Source organism: Ciconia boyciana, chromosome 3, assembly GCF_034638445.1.
Source record: "Ciconia boyciana chromosome 3, ASM3463844v1, whole genome shotgun sequence".
NCBI lineage: Eukaryota > Metazoa > Chordata > Aves > Ciconiiformes > Ciconiidae > Ciconia > Ciconia boyciana.
In genome coordinates this window covers 61903600-61925884 of record NC_132936.1, presented here as the reverse complement: position 1 = coordinate 61925884, position 22285 = coordinate 61903600, and the positions used below count along the sequence as shown (strand labels likewise).

Here is a 22285-nt window from a genome sequence, read left to right as displayed (position 1 = left end):
TCTCAGGAATCTAATTTGTTCTAATTCTGTCTCTTCCAGAGCATTCATAACCTGGGGATAGCACCTTCCTCACCCTGTGCCTTCCTTCATGCCCTCTACCCTCCCCATGCAAACTCTGTGCAGCTTGACTGCTTGTAGCAGCTTGTGGCGGAGGTGGGATCTCATTATGTATCCAAACAATGCAACGTCAATCGTGGTTTAGAGGCATAAGTGCTGTTATAATAATATCATACAAAATGCTGCCACTGAAACTATACATCATCCTTAATGGTCTGGTTTTTTTCCTATCCATGGGTTAGCAAAAATCTCAACAAAGTTTAACAGCAAAAGAAAAATATCTATCACATTACAGAAAAACTCTATGAATTGATAATTGGCAAATAATTTTGGGGAAGGAAATAATTTAGGAAGAATACCGCCTCTGTCTTCCTTTTTCTGGTATTTCAATGAATCTTGAACTCTGTTTTTGTCAAACAGCCCAGCTTCTGCAGGAGTGGCAGAAAGATTTCAGTTCAGCCCATAGCCTGGTGGCTTATGGCACTCTTCTGGGATGGAGGAAATCTCTCTAGATCTCCCAGGGATGATTGTGTGAATCACTGACATCACATAACAGGGAACTTGCTACACACTGCAAGTTTGAATAAGATCAGCCATAGTCACAGCACTCTGTGAAGACTCCCGCGACAGCGCATGCTGGGCATGGTCTGAACACATATCAGACTGAGAATTGCTGGGGACTTTGCTGAAAGGATTTTTTTCTGAGGTTTCATGAATGGATGTAAATGTGAAGTAGGCACCATGTTGCCCAAACCTGCTGGCATGTTGGTGATTTTGGTCACATGCAGAGGTACAGCTCCAAGCATGGATGCAAATGCACTGGGACAGTTTAGAGGATCACATACTTGAACTTACACATGTACAAGGTATTTTATACACCTAAGTGCTAATTCACATCAGTAAAAAATAGTTCTGCCTTATTCTTAAATTGAATTATTTTCTTTTTACATACGGTTATATTCTGGGAAGTTTTCACCTATGCAAGAATTAGGGCTACTCTCATTTTTACCAGTCCTGAAGATAGCTGAGCATTCTGAAGTACCAAAATGTTACGAATGATTTGCACCTCAAGACATCCTCACAAGGAGGATTGCTAGGCAGCTTTATGCCACTACAATGTAAGGAAACCTAGACACCCAACATAACTGTCGTGGTACCACTACAAAGAAAGTCAAAGGAGGAATTAGGACCCTAAACACCCATGTGTTACCTGTCGTTTCAGTTACTAGCCTATAAGCCCTCTCTAAAAAGCCTACAAATAATCACATTTTTTCAAGATGTATTGTAAAACTATGATTCTGATCTGTGAGACACAAGCTGGATCTGTTAACATGACTCCTCTCTTCAGTCAGTTACTGCCTTGGCTAAGTAATGGGATGTTGAAGCTGTTTGAATGCTAGAGATTTCTCATCTGTGATAAATTTATTTTGCTTCTAAAGGGGAGAGCAAATCCATCATAAAAAGTTCGGGAGGAATTTTTCTGTTATATTTTTAATACTTTTTTTTCCCATCATTCATCAGGCTTCCTGTAATCATGATGGATTTTAAGCATCTTCTCACTCTTGCTTTTAGCAATATTAGCTTAATTTGAAAACAAAGTAATTTTCCCATTACAAACCAAAATACAAAAAAAGACTGAGATATCACTAAGGTTCTTGTAAATTATTTGCTCCAGTGACGTACAGGGTAGAATCTAAAACTCAGTCCTGTCCCTACCATCTCTAGTTTGTGCACCAGCTTGCTGCTGTTGGGAAACCTTCCTCCCCCTGCCTCAACATTATATGGGTCAATGGGAAAGGCTAGGCTCAGGGATGCATGCGAGCTTCATCCCTTTTCTCCGTTATCTGCTAGCATCTGGAGATCAGAATCTTTTACAGAAGATAGGCACCCACAACTGCTCTCATAAAGAAGAGAACATGGCTCCATCTTTCAAAAGGAGGGGAAAGACATGATCTCTGTCTTCTACACAGGGTCCCAAACAGCACCTTCTCAGGAAGGAGGGGACACAGTTTCTAGGGGCTTCTCAGTCTGAAAGGGCTCAAATCCACAAACGCTGCCTTCTAGGAGAGTGCTTGAACCGCGGTGCTCCAGATAGCCCTGAGTGAGGGTGCATTCCTGCTCTCATGCTGAAGCTCAACTAAAAGTAAGTTCCTTGGGGCCTGCAGAAAGAGGGAGCCTGATTTACCTGGTTAGCAGGTAAGCTATTCACTTAGGATGAACAAACATTCAACAGTCTTAGCATAAAACGAAAAAAAATAGAATAGCGAAATGATGACTGAACTTCACAATTAACACATTTTTTTAAATCTGGCCCGAAATCTTCACATGATCATTTCCCAAATAATGGTTAAATTCTACCTTGCTCTGCAGCAATTTCATTACCTCTACCTGATATCAAGTCAATTACATTTAAAAGGCAGCAGCTCTCTCCATTTTCTTCTTTATCAACTAGATTCCTGTTACACATATACAGCTTATAACAAAAACCAAGCTCCCTCTAATGAATACATGCAATGGAGATACTTAAAACCTCACCTTAATAATATATTAGTCTCTTTCCTTGCTACTCACTTGCCTCTATTTACATCATATTGTCCATCTTCACCTCCATCCCTCTCAAATTATCTATCCACTTTCTCTCCATGGTATAATCAGCCAGTTCACCATCTGATATATACTCTTGTAGCCATACTGTAATTGCTTGCTTTGTTTCTTGACTGCTGTGTGTGTCTTTTTTCCTATTCAATCCTCGAAACAGCTGCCTGCCTCACTCACTGTGAGTCAACAAAGGAGCAAAAGATAGCTATCTGTATTAAATCCTAATGAGAAGAAAAAAAAATCCACAGCTTTTTATTTACTTCTGCAGTGTAATTAGGAGTTCCGGTGAAACAAATAACTATTTACAAAGAACTAGCACATATTAATGAGTGAGGTGAAATTTTTTCATCAAGAGAGAAACATAGTAATTAGTGTTATTTGAAATAGAAGTTGACAATGTAAACAGCCTAAAAATATTAAAATTTTTGTGCAGTGGCTAGATCACTTTATCCCTCTCCTAAATACAGACCTTTACAGCATGTGATTGCTTTTGCTATTCTCATAATCCATTTGACTGAAGTAGCTCTCTGCAAGATACCTTTATTAATGTACAAGTGCTGTAACTACAAGTTGCTTCTGTTCATCTACATGTTTCTGTATCAAATACAGGAACTGGCAATTTCATATGATACTGTCATTTCCTTGTGTTTCTGTGTGCCTGTGAAGTGCACGTCAGTTGCTCTCTGACCAACTTGCACAAATTAGCCATTAACTCCTTTGATACTTGACATAAAAAATAATTCTGGCTATGCTCAGAACATTTTCTGCTCACAGTATACACATTAAGGAGCCGAATTCCTCGTTATGACTCAGGCTGGAAAGCTGGCTTTACCTTACAATCCTATTTTTAAAAGTTCTCTCCGTTTCCTCCGAAAATTTGCATGCAGTACCTCATAGAGAATAAGACTTCTCTGCGAAAAACAGCAGAGTTCACAAAAGAAGCTGTATGATTTCTATGAATAAACCTTTCTGCTCCCCTCCTACAATTCTCCATTTCTAGAATACTGCTAGGTGCACACAGTTCACCCTACGTGCAGAGAAGTGCCTCAGCATTTTTGTGGAACTAGAGGGTGAAGAGTTAATTAAGTTCTTTAGATGTGTGCAAAACATTCGTTAAATATAAAGTAGCTTTATTGAGTATCAAATGACCTACACTCCTGACTCAAAGCTTTCCTGCAGCAGCTGTTGGCTTGAGCCATAGACAGAGACTGAAAGGCAGAAGACAGTTGGAGGAAGAAGGGTAAACAAAAAGGGAAAGAAAAATAAGGAACAGGAGTTAGGAACAAATGGGGATGTAGTTTGAAGGTACATGTAGCTCTGACAGGGGCATAGCTTTCTGATCTCAACACAAGAATCTATGGTGGCAGGGGTCTGTAAATAAAGTCATAAGATGGCAAAACATGGATCTGAGATAAGGTGTGGCACAGTTCCACAGAAAATCTAAGCCTTCTTCCCAATTTACTTATTTTTCTTACCGCTTGCATAGCTTCATTTGCAAGAGCCTTGGCTTCCTTGGCAACTTTCTCAGCTTCATCTGTGTAATCCTTGATGTTAGTATAAGCATTGAAAGCAAGTGTGGCATTGAAAGAGAGGTTTTTGGCTTCAGCAAGGATTCTGTTGGGATGAGAAAAGTAAACACACCATTAAACCTGCTATCAGAGCTCAACAGAACATAGTATCCTAATTTTTCAAACCCAACAGCCTGGATTTCTAAGGCTATTTCTAAGGCATTTCTTCAGAGAGCAATGCTACACTTGAGATTTCAGGAGTTCTGGCATCATGTGTTTAATGGAATTCACATTTCCTCTGTGCAGAAAGACATAAAAAACAACGTTCGCTAAAAGAAGAGGTTCTGTGAGATAAAAATGGATGAGACACTGATAGAAGATAGTGTAGTGCTTAACACTATAATCCAGATAACATATATTCATAATGTGGGTTTATAGGTTATGTGTTGAGCCAGGCAACTCAATGAATTTTGCACCGTATGAACATGGTGGGATCATCATAGGCATATTTTAAAGTAAAATCTATGAACAACTAATTTCTTGGTCTGGCTGCCAAACAGAAACACCAGGTTTGGAGGAGATCTCACTGTCTAAACTAAATACTAAATGTTCATTTTGCTGACCAAAATGAAAAACATAACCAATAATGCTTCATATTGAATGGGGTGTTCCATTTACATGAAATACTCCATTCTAATAACTATAATTAGATTAAAAGGTAATTTTAAACAAATAATATTTCCTGGTGCAGGGACTGGAGCTCAGCTAACCCCCTTTTCAGGGGAATTTCTACCCAGCAGGCTGGAGAAGTCACTTTTCTTGCACTCTCTCTGTATGATATATTCAAATATTTTCTACAAAGAAGTACTGCACATACAGAATTAACTTGAAGACATCTATCTCAGACTACATTATGCCTGATGCCTATGATGCTTTTCCTGAATAAAAGGTAAATGGGCTAAAATCCCTGCTTGAATTGGACAAGAACGGATTTGAACTTGGACTGTTGCCTCTCTGGGAAATGTTCTAGCCATCAAGGTATATGGCAATATAAGGGAGGCAGGGATTACTCCTGCTGGACCTGTTCCAGCTTGTATAAAATACTTAGTCATTGAGACAGTGTGTGTGGAAGAAAGAGAAATTCATTCTCTAACCTAGTAATTAACCTATTCTCTGGGGACAGCTGGGCTCCAATCCTCGCTTCAATGAGTATTTAATGTTTTCTACAAAATGCAACAGGAAAGACAAAGGGGATGGAAGGTATACTCCCTGGACTCCACATGTAGTTAATAAGGGAGAGAGATTCCCTTTAGGCTACTGCAGAAACAGCATGACTGAGCTGCCTCTGCATCACTCCTAGAAAAGCGTATCTCCTTCCTCAACTACAGATGGAGCTCACTAGGCTACAGTAAGTTTTTTGTGGTGCTCTGTTAGAGAAATGTGCAGCCCAGAATACCTATCTAGCTAGTAGCTCAAGTACTGCTTAGAAATATGGTTCAAATCCCTTCTGGTTAGGAGGGAACTGAACTGAATTTGCCAAATACCAACGATATTTACTCATCAGCAGGCAATTACCCATAAGGGAGAAGCCTATACTAATACCTCCTTGTATACAGGAAAAATAACAATTTTTTCTAGGTTAAATTCATGAACTGTTCCATGTTCTAACTCTCAAGAGAACATCCTCACCATCAATCAACATGCTATCTGAAGCCTTAGGGGGTGATTGGAGAGAAAGGGCTCTCCCTCAATTTCTCCTGTAAGATGAAATGCTACTTTTCAGGAAATTTAGTATTAACTGAAAGACACCCAAGTGCCAGCTGTGAAGATAGATACATTTTTTGAATTCCTAAGACAGATAGAGACTGCATATTCCTGTAAAGTATGACTGTTTCATGTCAGTGCATGAAGTCAACAGCTTTATCCTGATGCAGGATTACATAGCACCTTGGTATTTCTTTCTCCTTTGAAATTATGTATCATCTGACCACACTGGAAATTTTGATTTTGAACAATATGCTTTTAGATATAATTTTTAATGTCCTTGATTCTGCATTTATTATAGTATACCTTGAGAAACTGAGGTTGATGTCTGGATCAGATAGAAGTATACATGATACTGCTATACCACAGTGAATGTGACTTTAAACACCACCCTAAGCTCCCTGAGGCCAAGCTGTCAACCTACGTTAAGACAGAAGCACATGCACACACTCATAAAAAAACTATTTAGCATAGTTAAAAAACTCTATCTCAAAATATGTCTTGCCAACATTTCGTTAAGGAGGCAAAGTATTCTTTTCTGTCTACATTTTCTGTACTTCTTAGTCCCTCCATGCCAACTTTCCATGTATTTGAATATTTATATCCAAATTCAGTACTGTGGTTGGATGTGACACTAGTCACCTACTTTAGGTCCAGAGATGCACCACAAAACTGACATGTCCTAATCAGACAGTGCACATACCATTTACAAAAGCCACGTTTTTCTAGAAACAGTGCCCTTCAAATCCTTTTTACTTAGGAAATCACAGCTATCATTATTTTATGTACTCCTCAAAACATAGATTAGACTGAATATCTAGAGTAGTGTGACTACACTGTATATGAAGCCAGTAATTTTACAAGTATCAACAAGTATCAGACACTTTATCAGAGATAATTCTGTGCCTTTTCCTCAAAATTACAGATGCTGACAAGAAAAAATGTGTTAAGCATCTGCTTGCAAGTCTTCAGGATACTGAAGTCTTCAGTTAGGTCTATGTTGTGGTTTAGCTTCAGTCGGCAACTAAGCACCACCAGCCGATCCCCAAGCAGCGATTGCTGCCACCCAGCCAACTCCCCCCACTTTCTATACTGAGCATGACACCCTATGGTATGGAATAGCCCTTTGGCCAGTGTGGGTCAGCTGTCCTGGCTGTGCCCCCTCCCAGCTTCTTGTGAGCCTGGCAGAGCATGGGAAGCTGAAAAGTCCTTGACCAGTGTAAGCACTGCTTAGCAACAACTAAACCATCAGTGTGTTATCAACATTATTCTCACACTAAATCCAAAACACAGCACTATACCAGCTACTAGAAAGAAAATTAACTCTATCCCAGCCGAAACCAGGCCAGTCTAGAAGGTGTAAGCAGCAAAAAAGGAGCATATTGTTGATGTTAAAAAAATTATCTCTTTATTATTCATGCAGTGCTTTTGAGAAAATAAAACTCTGAAGCTATGCTGGGGACAGGTCCAAGAGGCAGAATATCCACAATCTGTTTCTGAGTATCACTGTTGCAAATTACACTTACTATTTATGGCTTGCTTTCTTAAATGCAAAAAACCACAATAAAAGAAAAGACCCCCCCCACCTCTTCACCGTCCAAACCCCCCAACAAACGCAAAACAAAACAAAAAATCTCCTTACCTTCTATTCTTTCCAGGAAACTATATTCAGGATGAGTTATAAAGTATCATACTTCTGAAAGAGCTGTGGTCATATAAACCAAGGGCAATGCAATTCTCACTTATATTTAGGAATGTGATAGTGGTAAACAGAAACTGAAGTTTCTGTATTTAGGTTTAAGCATTTTGGCCCATGACACCTACTCATTTTGGGAGAGTGTTTTGAAACTACTAGAGGGATTACTCTCTGTCACCATGGGGGATTTCTGACAGTAAACAAATTAGCACCACGATAAGGGTCTCCTACCAAAAGGGTCATCTTAAAAATAAAAATACTGCTTGTTTTTCACAAATGTTTATGAAAACACATAGGGGGCCCTGTAAGACAAAGTTCAATTTTTTTTACAACAACATAGCAGTAAGCATATGGTAAGTTAAACTGTGTTCAGAGTGCATCTGAGGGCACTGTTTGCAGGTAATGCAACCTATAAGCATCACAAGATGTGTGAAACGGTTTACAAGAGATATGCACACAAATCAACCAACTGGATAGTTGTATACTCATACAGAACACTGGTTCTTTGTATACTCCCAGTGACAGATGTCAAAGTCTAAGAAGAATGCCCTTCAATTTCTGTCAAGCAATTTTACAAACCTGCTTCATGATTTTATCATTACCAATGAATGGCTGCCTTACCCATCCAGTATTGCAGATGATTCATTCAGCTGGGCTGCATGGTTCTCAGCTTGCAACACCTTTTCTGGGAGCATCCTGTCATGAATTTCTTGTGATAAGTCATCTATTTTATCCTTCAGCTGATCAGACATTGGCTGTATCTTATCTGCAATGCCTTCTACATACTGAAAATGACAAAAGAAAGGCCTTTAAGTGACTGAATGCAAGCATTCTGTAGCCCTCTAATTGTTCTTTTTTTCCTTGTGAGGTATTCTCTCATAACTGCCCCATGCACTAAGACTTCAGGGAACTCATATGGAAAGAATAAAGGAATGGCGGGACGGGAGAGCAGAGGGGAGGTAAAACAATATTCCAAGAGCTACTTGCCTCTCTCGAGCTGAGTAGAAGTTTTTATTTTACAATTAAGTAACTGCACAGTTTAAAAGTTTATAAACTCTAATTTGGATTTCTTTCCTAAATGTAGATGCATTCATAGTTATACTAAATTGTTGTCATGCTCCACAATAATAACTAACCAATGACAGAAGTTTCATGTTTCAGGACCCTTTGAATGACTCCAATGTCTTTTTGCTTATTAAAATATCTTAGTAAGAACTATACTTTTTGAAGACCTGCCATTCGTGTTCCAATAAGCCGTCTCAAAGTGTTTACTTTCCCATTTCTCCAAAAAGCATTTTTCCATTCATTATAACAATTCTCAGTGCAAGACGGAAATATTACAGAACCAATGATATTCAAGATTTTTTTTTTTTTTTAGCTAAGGCACTGAACTCAAACTCAGTTGATAAAACTTTTAAGGCAGAATTTTCAAAAACATTATGTAAAATACAAGTGCAATCCTCTCCTCTCCCTGATCTATCTAGACTTAAAATTGTTGCCACAGGCAACAAATTATTTCTGAAGTTTCCTTCTCATAAGCACACACAGTTTTTGTGCAGATAAATCTACATCTAGATCACAGAGTCACAGTGAGATTGTGAACGGATCTGCTGCATCTGCAGTTCTAAAGATAAAGTCAGCACCGCATTCACAATACCATATTTATAAAAGAAGGCAGAGTCCATGAAAAATTATGAGCTAGCTCTTTATGTAATCCAATGAATCATTTAAATCTCAAAGTTAATAATGTTTATATACCAGATTAGCTTTTCTGCCATACAGCAACGGAAAAATTATTTCTTCCAATCAAATATTCCAACATTGATAAGTAAAAAGAAAAATCAGGTGTTACTTCAATTATTATCTATTTTGCTTCCATAATGATGCTTCGTTGTACTAATTCTCAGATAAGGATGATAAAAGACTCACCTCTACAGCTAAGCTGATTTCATTTGCAAGTTTATTGGCTTCATTAAGGACATCATTCCCTTCCTGCAGGGTTTTCTCAACATCTTGTCTGCCATCTTCTACAGCTTGCTTCTTTTTCTATAGGATGTGTTCACACAAAGGAATATATGAGTTGTTTACTAGAATAGGGATGCAAGTTCAAATACCAGCGTCCCAATACCAGACTGCATTTCGTCACCATGACACAATGCCACTTCTGGAATTCTCTGAGCTTTCAGAGCAAAGACAGTGACAACAAGGAAACACTTATAATGTAAGGTATCTTCTCCTTCTCCTCCTGTCCCCACCTTTGTATCCCCCTCCCACATGGTACGTTTTTGTTGCTCTGTAAGAGAGGTAACTGACTGTAGTACTATTGCAAAATTAATCAGAAGGAAGGTAGAAATCCTAATCTTTACCCAGATGTGCAAGTTCCTTATTTTGACAATTACCTCTTCTGGCTATGAAGGCAAAATTTATCAAAATACTCTGCTGCTTTCCTAGTTATGTCCACTGGTGTTTCACTAACTACTGAATGTAAAAGAAAAGATGGTAGGTTGGAGCAACCTTAGGATTCTTGATTTTCCAAGTAGTAAAAATACTGCATATTGTGGAGTAAGGATGAACTTCTGAATAAGGAACTGGCAATTTCCTGTGCAAGATCCACTGAGTATCACAGATGAGTCTGATAGAAGACCATGGCATTCTAGAGTTAAGAGTGCTGTGATGGCTTCTTGGTCAAAACTGTGTCAAAATAAAGCAGAAAAACTCCTCAAAACCACCAGGTGGGCAGGACTGCTGGAAAGGATGCCTTCAGGCACTCTGATACTGTGATGCAGAAAATATTTTAAAAACTGAGATAGCAGGTAATTTCTCCAACCTTTATCCATCCACCTTTGGGAAGAAAATGCACAGAACAGAGATCACCTAACTTCTTTACAGCATTGTATTTCCTTAATTCAATCAAGCCCACAAATCTCTGCTGAGAACTGAGGTCTCGGAACTCTAACCTCATCATTGTACATGAGGTGAAAGCTCATTGAGATACAAACAGTTGAAACATTTATCTTCATTAGGTTGACTCTGCTCTTTATGTCTTCGTTAAATGCTTGTTAATGTACAGTATAATATGCTCTTTAAGTCTCTGCAATTTAAATTAAATCACAAGCAGACCCCTCTGCTATGAAGGAGATCATTTATAACAGCTACTAACTACAGAGGATAGAGTTTGATTTATTACTCTGTAATATCCACATACCCCCTTCAGTCTTCTTCCCAGGGGCTGGAGAGGGAGAAGAAAGTGTAAGTTTTCTAGGAGCAAATATATGACAGCAAAGATTTTAACTGAACTCCTACTTAAATCTTGAGCACAGGATTTGAATTTTACATGACTATTTATACTGGGATGAATTTAATCTCTCCCAGAATAATAAATCCAACACACCCTCCACTCAGTGTTTAAAAGCAGGTGATATTAGTTTGATGAAGCTGTGGAGTAATTCTACTTCTAAAAGCAATGCATTTCCTCATCCTAAGGAACATGTTTCCTTTTAATTACATCAGACATAGTTATATTTGAATAATATTTTTGGTTTGCTTATATTTTTGTTTCAAGATTTAATCATGCAAAGTTTCAAACTTTGATCAGACTCCAGGTAATCAAGCATACAACTTGTCAGCACTCACCTCTACCATGGTCATATTTTTTTGGTTGACTGCAGATAAGCGATCAGCCTCCCTAATTTTACTCATAGCTTCTCTTAGCAGATCTCGAGCATCATCAACTTTGGTGTGGTAGCTTGCTAGCTTGTCCTGGACCTCATTTTTGAGATCCTCATTTTTCTCACTGGGCTCACCAAATAATTTCTTCACCTTGTCCAAAAGATCTTCTGCATTCCTGCAATACATCACCACCCATGAAGGCACTGAGTTCATATTCCCTACACTGAATAATCTGAATATTCTTAATAACATGCAAATGAAATAGAGTTTTAAATTAAATCTCAAAGTAACTTTCAAGAGAACACATGCTTAATAAAGTGAAACGACAGTTGTTCTTAAGCCCCTTCTTGAAGAGGTTTTTAAATGCCGCTAAGGTCCTATTTATAAAGTAGAAAATACTCAAATATTCTCCATTGAAAACTGTTTTGTCTTTTTTTTTTTATGGTAAATTGCCATTCTTGAGATCTGACTAGTAAAGCAAGATTTTCTGAAAGATTTCAACTTGTCTAAAAGTTTTCCTTCATTCACATTAATGTTACACTACAAAGTAGTTTCCTACCTTGAACTGAGAAGGATATGTAGATATGCCTGATTTCAAGCTGTCTTGGAGCAGACAAACTGCTTTAGACAGTCAGAATATCATAAATACTTTCCTGTGAAATAAACAAACCCCAGGATCCTTGGATTTATGACTTCCAGTAGCCAAACAATTTTGCTTATCTAAAATAAATTCTGGGATATTTTTAATGGACTTCAGCAACACAGAAATAGAAAGTTCACAAGTGCCTGCTTTTGGCAGGGGATACAATATTTCTTGATCATCAGAGAATTGCTGCACCCAGTTTTAAAGGACTGGAGTACTGGAGTCCTTATGCCCTGTCATTTCTCTGCCTCATGATACCAGGCCATTGAATCAGTTTCATGTAATGCAACTCCACTGCGTTAATGCAACAATACAACAAGGACAGGAAAAAAAAAAAAAGGGACAAAAAAAAGAGGCACTTCCAAAATTATGCTTTAGAGATAAAGAAAAATCCTAAGTAAACAGGAATCTGTAGGATAGATAATACCTAAGGAAGAAATCTATCGCACTTCCACCTAGAACAGATTAAGTTTTTCTTCCTGTCTCATTATGGCAATGGGTCTGAAGAAGCTGTGTGGAAAACAACAACTGTATTTTCTGAAAAACACTGCAGTTTGGCCTGTCAGTTCCATTAGAAACCTTCTAAAAATAAACACATAAATAAATGCACATAAAAAAAATACCAGAGAGGTGGAAAAGATATGCTGCCACTGGGCATAATTTAGATGAAGGATCTGAATTGGAGCCAAGGAAAGCCAAACTGTTACCTTAGCTTTGGGACTTTCTGAGATGGATTTTTTTTTTCCCCATCTGCCCTGCCTTTGGTTTTGATGAAAAAAATTATTCACGTCGTGAATTTGCAACTTCTGAGGACAAAATATTTAATCATAAATTCAATCCCAGTATCGATAACCTGTCACAGAAGTGTAGAAAGAAATTCAGAATTTCTCCCATACCTCCTCCATTGTTCTCTGTATAAACAGCTACTGTCTTACACTTCTGGCAAATGTTGACACCCTTGACTCTGCAGTACTAGAGGAACAGTACAAGACAGATGGATTTCCTTTTTATGCCCTTGCCTCATAGCACAGTCCAAATTACCTATTTGTCCAGTAGTCTACCTCAAAACTCCTTATTGGTGCTCTGAAGATAACACTTCCATATCGACCTGTTGTGCATTTTTCCCTCTGCTCTTTCTAATGAAGTACAAGGCAATAAATCTGCTCCATGTAATCCCTTTTCTGCGTGACTGGACTGCACCATGTTTCTTGAAATACTATCTCGCACATTTAAGCTGTGCTACTTTCACTGGATACCTTCCTAGAAAAAGAATGAAACTGTACAAAATGCTTGAAGTGTTAGAAGAAGCAATCACAGGTCTGGCCTAACACCTGCAATGCTGTGTGGTCTGGATCCTCAAAATGAGTACAAGGGAACAAAAGAAAGATTAGAAACTGATGACAAAATGATTTAAAAAAATAAACTATATATAGATGAGAGTCTAAATATGTTAGAATTGTCCTATCTGGAGAAGAAATGAGGACTATAACATCATGAGTAGCATGGATAAGGTGATCAACTGTCCAGTGTCTCTCCAAATACAAAACTGAAAATATCAGAAAGCAATGTCAAAACACAGGAGGCATCTCTTCAAACACTGTGTGGCTGAGTTCTGCAATTCTTTCTTACGGGAAACTGGATGATAGAAGTTCACAGTGGCTCAAAAGCCATCAGACAAATTTATGGAATAAAAAGTCACACAAAAATAAAGCTATTCAGCATACTAAATAGAAAGATAGAATTCTGGCTCACAGCATCCCTTGATAGCAACTCAGTGGCATCCGAGAAAATGTGTAGGAATGTTATAAAATATTGAAAGATTTATTTCATAAGTATGAAAATCAGGGTGGTTTAGGACAGAAACTGATGTATTTTTAACATGCTCTTTTTAGAGAGAAATTATTGACTAATGTGCCATTTCAGTACCCTAAGGCAATCAGATTACAGACATGATTTGAGAAGTTTCAAGGAAAATAAATGAGGGAAAAAGCTGCACATGTAAGAGAAGTTTGGCCATCTATGAAAGCAAGAAGACTTTACTCCATTTGTCTTAATTTAACTTTTGAGAAATCACTGAAAACATAGGAGAGGGAAGAAGAATCCAATTCTGGATTCTTCTTCAGGAAATTCTGTTCCTGGACAAAATCCTGAAAGCAGAATACAATCACTGCCAAAAGACATCTCACCAAAGAGTAAACATGATTAACTACCTCAAAGTGATAATGAGACTTGCAGAGCTATTCAAAAGTAAATATTTCTAAATAAGTCTGTAACAATACACGTGAGCATAGTGATCCACACACGTGTGCACACACACACAGTTTTAAGAATGATTAATTTATCTTCATCCTTTTTCCTTGCAGAACATATCCTATCCACTATCTTACTACATTATCAAGCAGTTTTAAGACATTTTTCTTTAAAAGGCAGTACTTTATAAAAGAGTTTCAGAAAACATTATCTAGGGACCTTTCCTCCCTGCCCTGTAATCCATAGTGACTAATTTTCCTTCTGAGTTCACTGCCAAAATTTCTTGGATCTCAATGACTGCCTATGCAGAGGTCATCCTATCCTTAAGATGAATCACACACCTTTGATTGAAATCAGTGAGTATATTCATGTATTTCTTAGTATAAAATGTATTCCTTTACCAGGAAACAAAAATACTCACTTTGCACATTTCAGGAAAAATGGTAAGAGAAATTCTTTCCCTCAAAAAAGCCCTACTGCATTTCCTACTCTAGCTATTGGGCTAGAATAGGAAATGATTTCATGCTAGTCTGACAGTTTCATGTTTGCTGTAGCATTTAAGGACTAAGAACACCTTGTTTGAAAGCCCCCCTCAGTCTGCCCTAAAATTGCAGGCAGCACTTTCAAAGGTTTGGCTAAATTTTTCTCATCCCTATTTTTTCCTGGTTTATTTCTATGTGTGAGTGGAGAAGGGATAGAAGAGGCTCAGTGGCATCAGAAGAAAAAGCAATAAAACGTTGCTGAAAAATAAGTTTGCAATATAGCCTTTCTCAAGAGAACAGAAAGCGGAAGCATCAGAATTATGGGAAGAAATACTGTACTGGTAGGATTTTCAGAAAATGATCCAATTTATAAAGTGTAAGATAGGCAGTGCAAATCTGATTCTGTACTGCTTGGAATTCTTAGCTAATCTTGTATTCTGTTTACGCCTCCTTACAGTATGCACGCACCTGATAACTGACATTTTCAGGCCTGAATACCTCTATCCCAGACAGTTTTCTGAGTCGTCACAACTTCAATGGACCACATAGCTGCTCAGCTGGATTACCTGCTAGTTGTTTGCTCTGGCGAAGCGCTAAGCAAAGCCTAGCTCTAGCAATATGCCTGGTCTGACTGATACAAAAGTAACAGACTACCAGAATTTTAACTTCAAGCCAAGTATTTTTCTGGATCAGGTAAGTTTTCAGCATTTTGCAAAATGCTTTATAAAGAGCTGCCAATATAATTATATATACTTATAGAGCTTTTATTTTTACAGATAGCTAAATAACCAAACCCTGGGCTTCTGAACTGTGCCACAGAGTTGGAATATTCTGATCTACATTATTCTATATATGGCAAAATACATCCTTTTGAATGTCTATGCTACTGGACAAACTTTGCAGACAGATAATATTTTTATTAGACCAATCAGTTTTCTAGAAAAAACCCCAAGCTTCTAGACAAGCTTTTTAGTACAAAAGCCATTCATCAGGTCCGAAGCAGAAGCTAAAAACAAACTGAGAAAAATTGCTTAGAATTCGATTAGAAATGTTGCTGGTACCTGTGGAGCAGAGAAGTAATTTCCTAGGGATTGCTTTCCACATACGTAAGCATTTCCAAAAATGCAAGTACTACATTAACAGAGATGAAGTATTAGACTTCGCTTTCCTTCACATTTCTGTAAGCCCCAGCTTGAAAACTTGGTTGGAAAAAATGACAATCACATTTACAAGAGTCAGATATACTGGGAGGTTGAAGACTGAGGTCTCTCTACTCACTTTAACTCATCTTGAGCTATTCTTTCTTGCATATTCAGCTCTCTGCTTCTCATCTCTGCAATCATTCTGTCAGCCTCACTCTGCAGTTCTGGAAGGCTCTTCTCTAAGGTCTCATCTTGGGTTCTGAGTGTCTCATTCAGTTTTATAGCATCTTCATTTGCAGCTGCAGGGGGCCAAAAAATATTTACATAGGGAGTTAGTAAATAAAAACAAGAGAGGCTTTAAGCATCTGCCCATCAACTCTATGAGCAAGTGGAATGCAACTTGCACTGGTTATTCCTGCTATGAAATATAAAGGATGGTTAATCCAATGATTGGTAACAAATGGAAAATGTTATATGTTTCATCAAACCTTTTATTATAGCTCACTTTTAAGCACAGTAATTAAAGTGAAGAAGTCTTTATATCCAGTATAAGAAATATATTGCTGCCCTCCTCCTCCTCCCCCTGAAAGAAAGAATTTGCACTGAACCTTCGAAACAGCAGAAGATAATCTGGTATATTGCTCATAGAATTAAGGAGCAGGCAGCACAAGCAATGAAAATTAGATTTAAATTACTTTTGGAGAACTTCAAAATATGTCATTTTTAGCATTCAGACTTAACAGTGCTAGGAAGAATAAATGATTGGGAAATTTCGGAAAAAGAAGGAGAGAGAAGAGGAGTGAAAGACACCCACTCATGTGTTTAGAAGCAGATACCCAGAAATAGAAAAGAAGGGTATGAAGGTTGGAATATATGATGGTACACTGTAAATGTATTATGTGTTTGGAATAGCTGAACTATTCCTAACTGATAAAGCTGTACACATGGTATCATATTCAAGGACTGACTAAAATCTTTCTGCCATAGCACACCACGACATATTAGAATATACACTTTCAGAAGCAACTAGGTCATTTACAACAATCAGTTCCATCTTCAATTTTAAAAAGTACTGCTGCCTTTCCACAGGCACAGGGCTCCCAAGCAACTGATTTCTCCAAAATAGCACAGTTCCTGGTCGCATGGGTACTTCTGAACATTTTAAATTAAATCTTTAATTGAAGAAATGAAAATCTGTCTTCCAAAACTCAAATAAATGACTATTTCATCTACACATTGTGTAGGTTTAGAGCAAATTATGAAGAAAATTCTAATCCAATGATGTCTTCGATTTGCTGGTGAGAACTGAGATTTGGATCTTTAATCAAGAGTGGTTATGTGTGGGGTAGTGAGGACTGGAAAAAGACTACACTTTGCTTAAATGGATCATGGATCGCTTCTGTGCATTATGTTATGTATCATTACTAAGTTACCTCAGGCCAGGAATAGGCATATATTAATTTTTTAAAATCTGGAATAAATAAATAGTAATTTAAGGTAAATATCCAGAGAGGTTAAAAGAGAAAATGGATATATTATTTCAGCTTTTATTAGGTTCAGGAAAATTTATACCCAGCTTTGTCTTTGTCCTCCATCCTCCTCTTCTCATAAAATTCTTTACTTTCTAGTCTTAGTATACTGCAAACTGTCAGAGTCCAGTGGTGGTAAAAGATTTGGATGCACTGACATAGACAAACGCAAGGAAGTGCAAAGCTGGGGAAATTCCATAGTTAAGAAGGAAGACTAGTTACAGGTACTCAGAAGTCCAGAAAGTCAGCAATCAGTTCAGTAGAAATGGATTAATGGCCAGGGTATGGTCGTTACAACAAATCACTAAAAACTTCTTACTTGTAATAAGGAGATTTTATGGCTTGAAGAATTACTTGATTCCCTGACATTTAGGGAGGCATCTGTCAGATCTACAATCACATACTTCTGCCCACTGCCTTCTCAAGCATTACTTTCAGTCAATGGAAAGAAATAGGTCCTTTCATGGCATTTCATCCTAAAGTTGTTGCCTACTGGCAACAAGTACTAGGGAGCTCAGGGTCACAGATACAGGCCTGCATTCCTAGAGATCCAAAGTACTATAACTCAGAAATCTGTAATCTAGGGATGGGGCACAAGGAATGGGCATAAAGAATACCTGCAAACTGGTTGGTCATCTCAATCAGAACATAATGAGTGGACATAAAGTCTTTAAGGAACAATCTAGCAATGTCTCATAGGTCAAAAAGAGCAGAGACAATGAAGGTATAGGGCCAATATGCAGTTAAAATGCCATCAAATTTTAAAATAATCTAGGAATGGCTCCAACATAAGGTGAAAGTTTATCCTCAGTTTTTGAAAGATGGTGATCCTGAACAGGAAGACAATTGAGGATGGCAATCAGAATTAAGGATGTAGAAATTATCACAACCAGAGGAAGAACATTTTGAAGAACTCAAGCTGGAATGGCCAGAGAACTGCCATTCTAGAAACTTGAAAGATCTAGTGCATGACATGGCAAATCCAGGAAGAAGACTGTTTGACTGGGAACAAGCAAATGCAGTGCCTGTTTTGAAGAAACAGGAACCACTACGGCCTGAGAACTTGCTTTGGAAGTAAGTGGAAAACAGGTTGTGGAGTAAATTAACGTGGAATTCCCGATTTTTATTATTTTTATTATTTTTATTATTCTTAATTTTTTTTTTCCAAAGGTAGCACATGTCAGACTGTGCGGTTTAATAGCAAATCCAGTTGTATATTTTCATTAATGATCCTGGAGGGGGAAAGAAAAAAAAAAAGGAAGTCTACTGAAAAAATATGCTTATGAGGAAAAGTTGTAGACAGTCTTAGTAGGGAAGGATTGGAATGCTATGCAGGAAGAACTGAGTGACCTTCAAACTGAAGTAATTGGACCGGAATGAGATTCAATAGTAGAAAATGTAAGGTTGTGAACTAAATAACAACAGAAATTTCAGCTGTAAACTATGGCTTTGCCAGTTAGATATAAGGTATGAATGAGAACATAGCTATATTATGAATCTCCAATGGCACCCAGCTGTGAAGAAAAGGAAATGCTATCCCAGAATGTATTAGGAGAGCTGACATAGGCAGGTTTTACTGCTACTGAAGTGCAAGACACTGAAGCAACCTAATTTCAATGCTTGTTACCTGTGCTCAGGAAAGATGAAGCTAATTTTGAACAGAGGAAGTGAAATTATATGAAGCTGAGCAGGAGACTTGGGAGAATACGCTTTAAGGTGTTTTAGTCTAGAAAAAAAGGGGCTGAAGGGGAATATGATTCCTCTGTACGAACATAGTTGGGGGAGGGGGAAGGAGGAGAAGCACAAGGGAGAGGCAAAAAACTATTTGAACTAAAGAACAAGGTTAGCAAAAGAACACATGATGATAAACTAAACATGAATAATTTTAGCTAGAAATGAGGTTTGTAGTTATGCAGAGTTCTGAAACTGCCTCCTGTTCAGATTGTGTGTATTTGTGGGAACTACTTTGAAGATGAGGGTTAGAAAGTTTATGATAGCAGGGGAGTGGATGCAGCAACCCAGGAGGTATCTTTCAGTCCTGTGCTCCTATATTTCATCTATTCTTAAAATGTTAACTTGGCCACTAGGCAAACACATTGATTTTAGAGTCTTTGCCTTCTTCTAAGATACCACATAAACTTATTGCACCCCCTCAGCGTCTTCTAACTCTACTTCCTATTGCTAAGCCTGCTTGAGGAAACTTTTGTTTGGGTTACAAACACTGGGCATGAACTTTGTGGAGCGAAAAATTGGTTTAGCCCTTGTCATCCCAAATTCATCTTGAAATATGAAGAATCTGGTCTTTTGTTTAAAAAACTTCTTGAAAACTTGCTGACTTTTTCTTGTTGCTTTTCCCACATTTATTGCATGTCAAAGTTGCAAGTCTTAAAGGTATCCTAAATTTCTGTTCAGTTCAGCTACAGGGCATGTACTGGGATGTGTCACATGAAAGGCAATATAAAATGTATTTTATAGCACTTGGACAAAAGTGGAACCTTTCCCTTTCAAGGAAACGGACCTTCAGAAGCGTAACTACTGAAGTCAGTACTGTAGTGGGAGTTTTGAGGAAGAAAGAACAGATCAGTATTTTTTCAAGTAAAAAACCTACCTGTGATTGCCAATCATTTTCATATTTTTCAGCCATTACCTTATTTAATAGCTTCATGCAATATATAGGTCTTGCTCCTCAAAGCCATCTACAAGACTTTTGCTCGTGAGTCTTTACTGCATTTTTAAGTGCAGTGAATCAGCTTGCGGAAGAAAGAGAGTTGGCGCCGTGCCACTACTTAGGTAGGGTTAGGAGTCACTTGCAAATTCCAAGCAGCAGATGTTCATTAACAGCAAGTAGTAAGGTATTTTTGAAGTAAGTTTGGGGAATTAAGATGAAGTGTTAATGTACCAAGTGCTAAAATTACATCAAGCTTTTTTACCAATACATGTTTTTAACTGCTTTGAAAATAAACAAAAGCTAAGCCCTGTTGGTTACTTCATCATAATAGCTTTTCTTCAAATAACTGCAAAAATCCTGAAGAAACGTTCTCGATATTCTGCTAGTCTTTGTTCATAATTACCAATGCACTAACTGTTTATATAAACTGCATCTGTAAATTGCAAAAAGCCTGAAGAGAGTTGACTGTAGTTTCTTCACTCAACATTTAGAGCACATGACATTTCCCAGTGAATAAACTCTTCCTCACTGTCTCTCAGACCCTCTTCCCCACCATCCCTCAGTGTTCTTGAGAAACAATTGGTATATTTCAATTTTTCCAATACCTTCAGCAGCTTGGAGAATGCCTTTGACGAACTGTCCAAGAGATTTCGCTCTGTCATTAGTCCTCTCAGCATCCTGCCTGGTTTGCTCACCATCTGCTGTCACCTTGGTAGCCTAGTGATCCAAATTCAGCAAAAGTATAATTAATAAACAGGACAAGGCTGCACTATGTGATATTCCTACTGGCTGAATCTATGTACAAAACTTTCCTCAGGCAAAAGGCAATCAATGAATTATTGATCAGATGCATGGGAAATGACATGCTCTGTTAAAGTACACAATTAAGTTTTATTACCTTTTCCTTTAAATGGAAACTGGAAGGCTTTATTTTAGGTTCTTAGAAACCCTAGCTGTGTGCCACAGCACACAAAGGGAGACAGGATCAAATTATTCACTGAATTTGCTTAAAGAAATGCTGTTTGGAACCTCTTAATAGATTCTTCAGGGAATACTTTCCATAGTTTCACAAGTGTGCACCTTTCGATTGACAAAGTGCAGCAGATATCATGACCTCTTTGCTTCCTCCCCGGAGGCGTTCTCAAAGAGACAGTTCATGACAACAAGCAAGAAGAATTTTAAATCAATACATTAATTAAACCAAGAAAGAGAGGAAAAAAAGAGTTGGTTTTTTCAGCTCTAATGCTGGAATTTGTCTGTTTGTAACATATTGGGGTGCTCAGTAAAATTTTAGCTTTACGTAACTAAATGCTTTATAGTTTTATTGAATCACAGCAGCAGCAGCAGGATGAAGACAGATGTCTGCTGCAGACCTGAAAAACATGCTAAGGAAAGGAATCATCTTAAGACATCCTGCTTAGCTCTCAAGGTCCCTATTTACAAAATGGACCCATTTTTATTATAAAGCAGCTGACCATTTCAAGCAACAAAGCTTGTCAAACTGTATTGTAAAGCAAAACACTCCCAATTTTTTCTTTGGGGATTGCATTCTCAAGAAATGTCTCAAAGCAGAGCATTATGATCTTTCCAGTCTCTGGGAAATAGCTAGAAGGTCAGTAATTCAAAACGAGCTTAGGTTTTCTCTGACTTGAGCTGTACAAACTGTTTTCTCAGTTACACCCTCCCCCCATTTCAATAATAGTTAAAGAGAAATAGTGTCACTTTAACATATTTATTTTTGCCTGATTAGCTTCTAGATGGAAGCCCGTGAGAAACATCAGGACAGCTGGGTTTCTGAAATCAAATCCCTGGCATTATCATACCACTTACAGTTTTGGTCTACTTCAGAGTAGTTCCTCTGAAAGTAATTTATATTAAAATGGTTCAGGTAAATAGAATTATACAAGAAGAATTAAGAACCCACACTGACTGGGGGGAGTTGGTTCCATTTTCATCCCTGTATCAGTAGAAGAACATGGCTTTTCACATTTATACAGCTTTAATCATGCTATTGGTTACTTCCTCTAAGATTTACAAAACCCCTTTGCCTGCCTGGATACAGAACTAAAATATTGTCACAGTGAGCTGTAAAAGGCAGTTGGGATAGGAAAAAGGCAAAAATACAGAATGGTGCTGATGGACTACTGCTCTAACCCAACCTGGCATTTCTGATGCCATTTCATTCTTCATGTAATTGAGAACTACCTTATTATTTATTGTCAAATCCTCCACAATCAGCCTTTCATTCTTTGGGTTTTATTTGCTTGGAATTTTCACAT

General features: G+C 37.8%; 1 protein-coding gene across 1 annotated transcript in view; it reads right to left on the bottom strand.

The window, feature by feature from the left end:
* Window positions 1-22285, bottom strand: part of LAMA2 (laminin subunit alpha 2) — a 386413-nt gene that overhangs the window by 69203 nt on the left and 294925 nt on the right. The window contains exons 35-40 of the mRNA XM_072855832.1: window positions 20612-20723; window positions 15946-16108; window positions 11257-11467; window positions 9553-9669; window positions 8245-8408; window positions 4131-4269 (exon numbers count right to left, since the gene is read on the bottom strand). Of these exons, the coding sequence (XP_072711933.1) occupies window positions 4131-4269; window positions 8245-8408; window positions 9553-9669; window positions 11257-11467; window positions 15946-16108; window positions 20612-20723 (906 nt within the window). The remainder of the gene's footprint in view (window positions 1-4130; window positions 4270-8244; window positions 8409-9552; window positions 9670-11256; window positions 11468-15945; window positions 16109-20611; window positions 20724-22285) is intronic.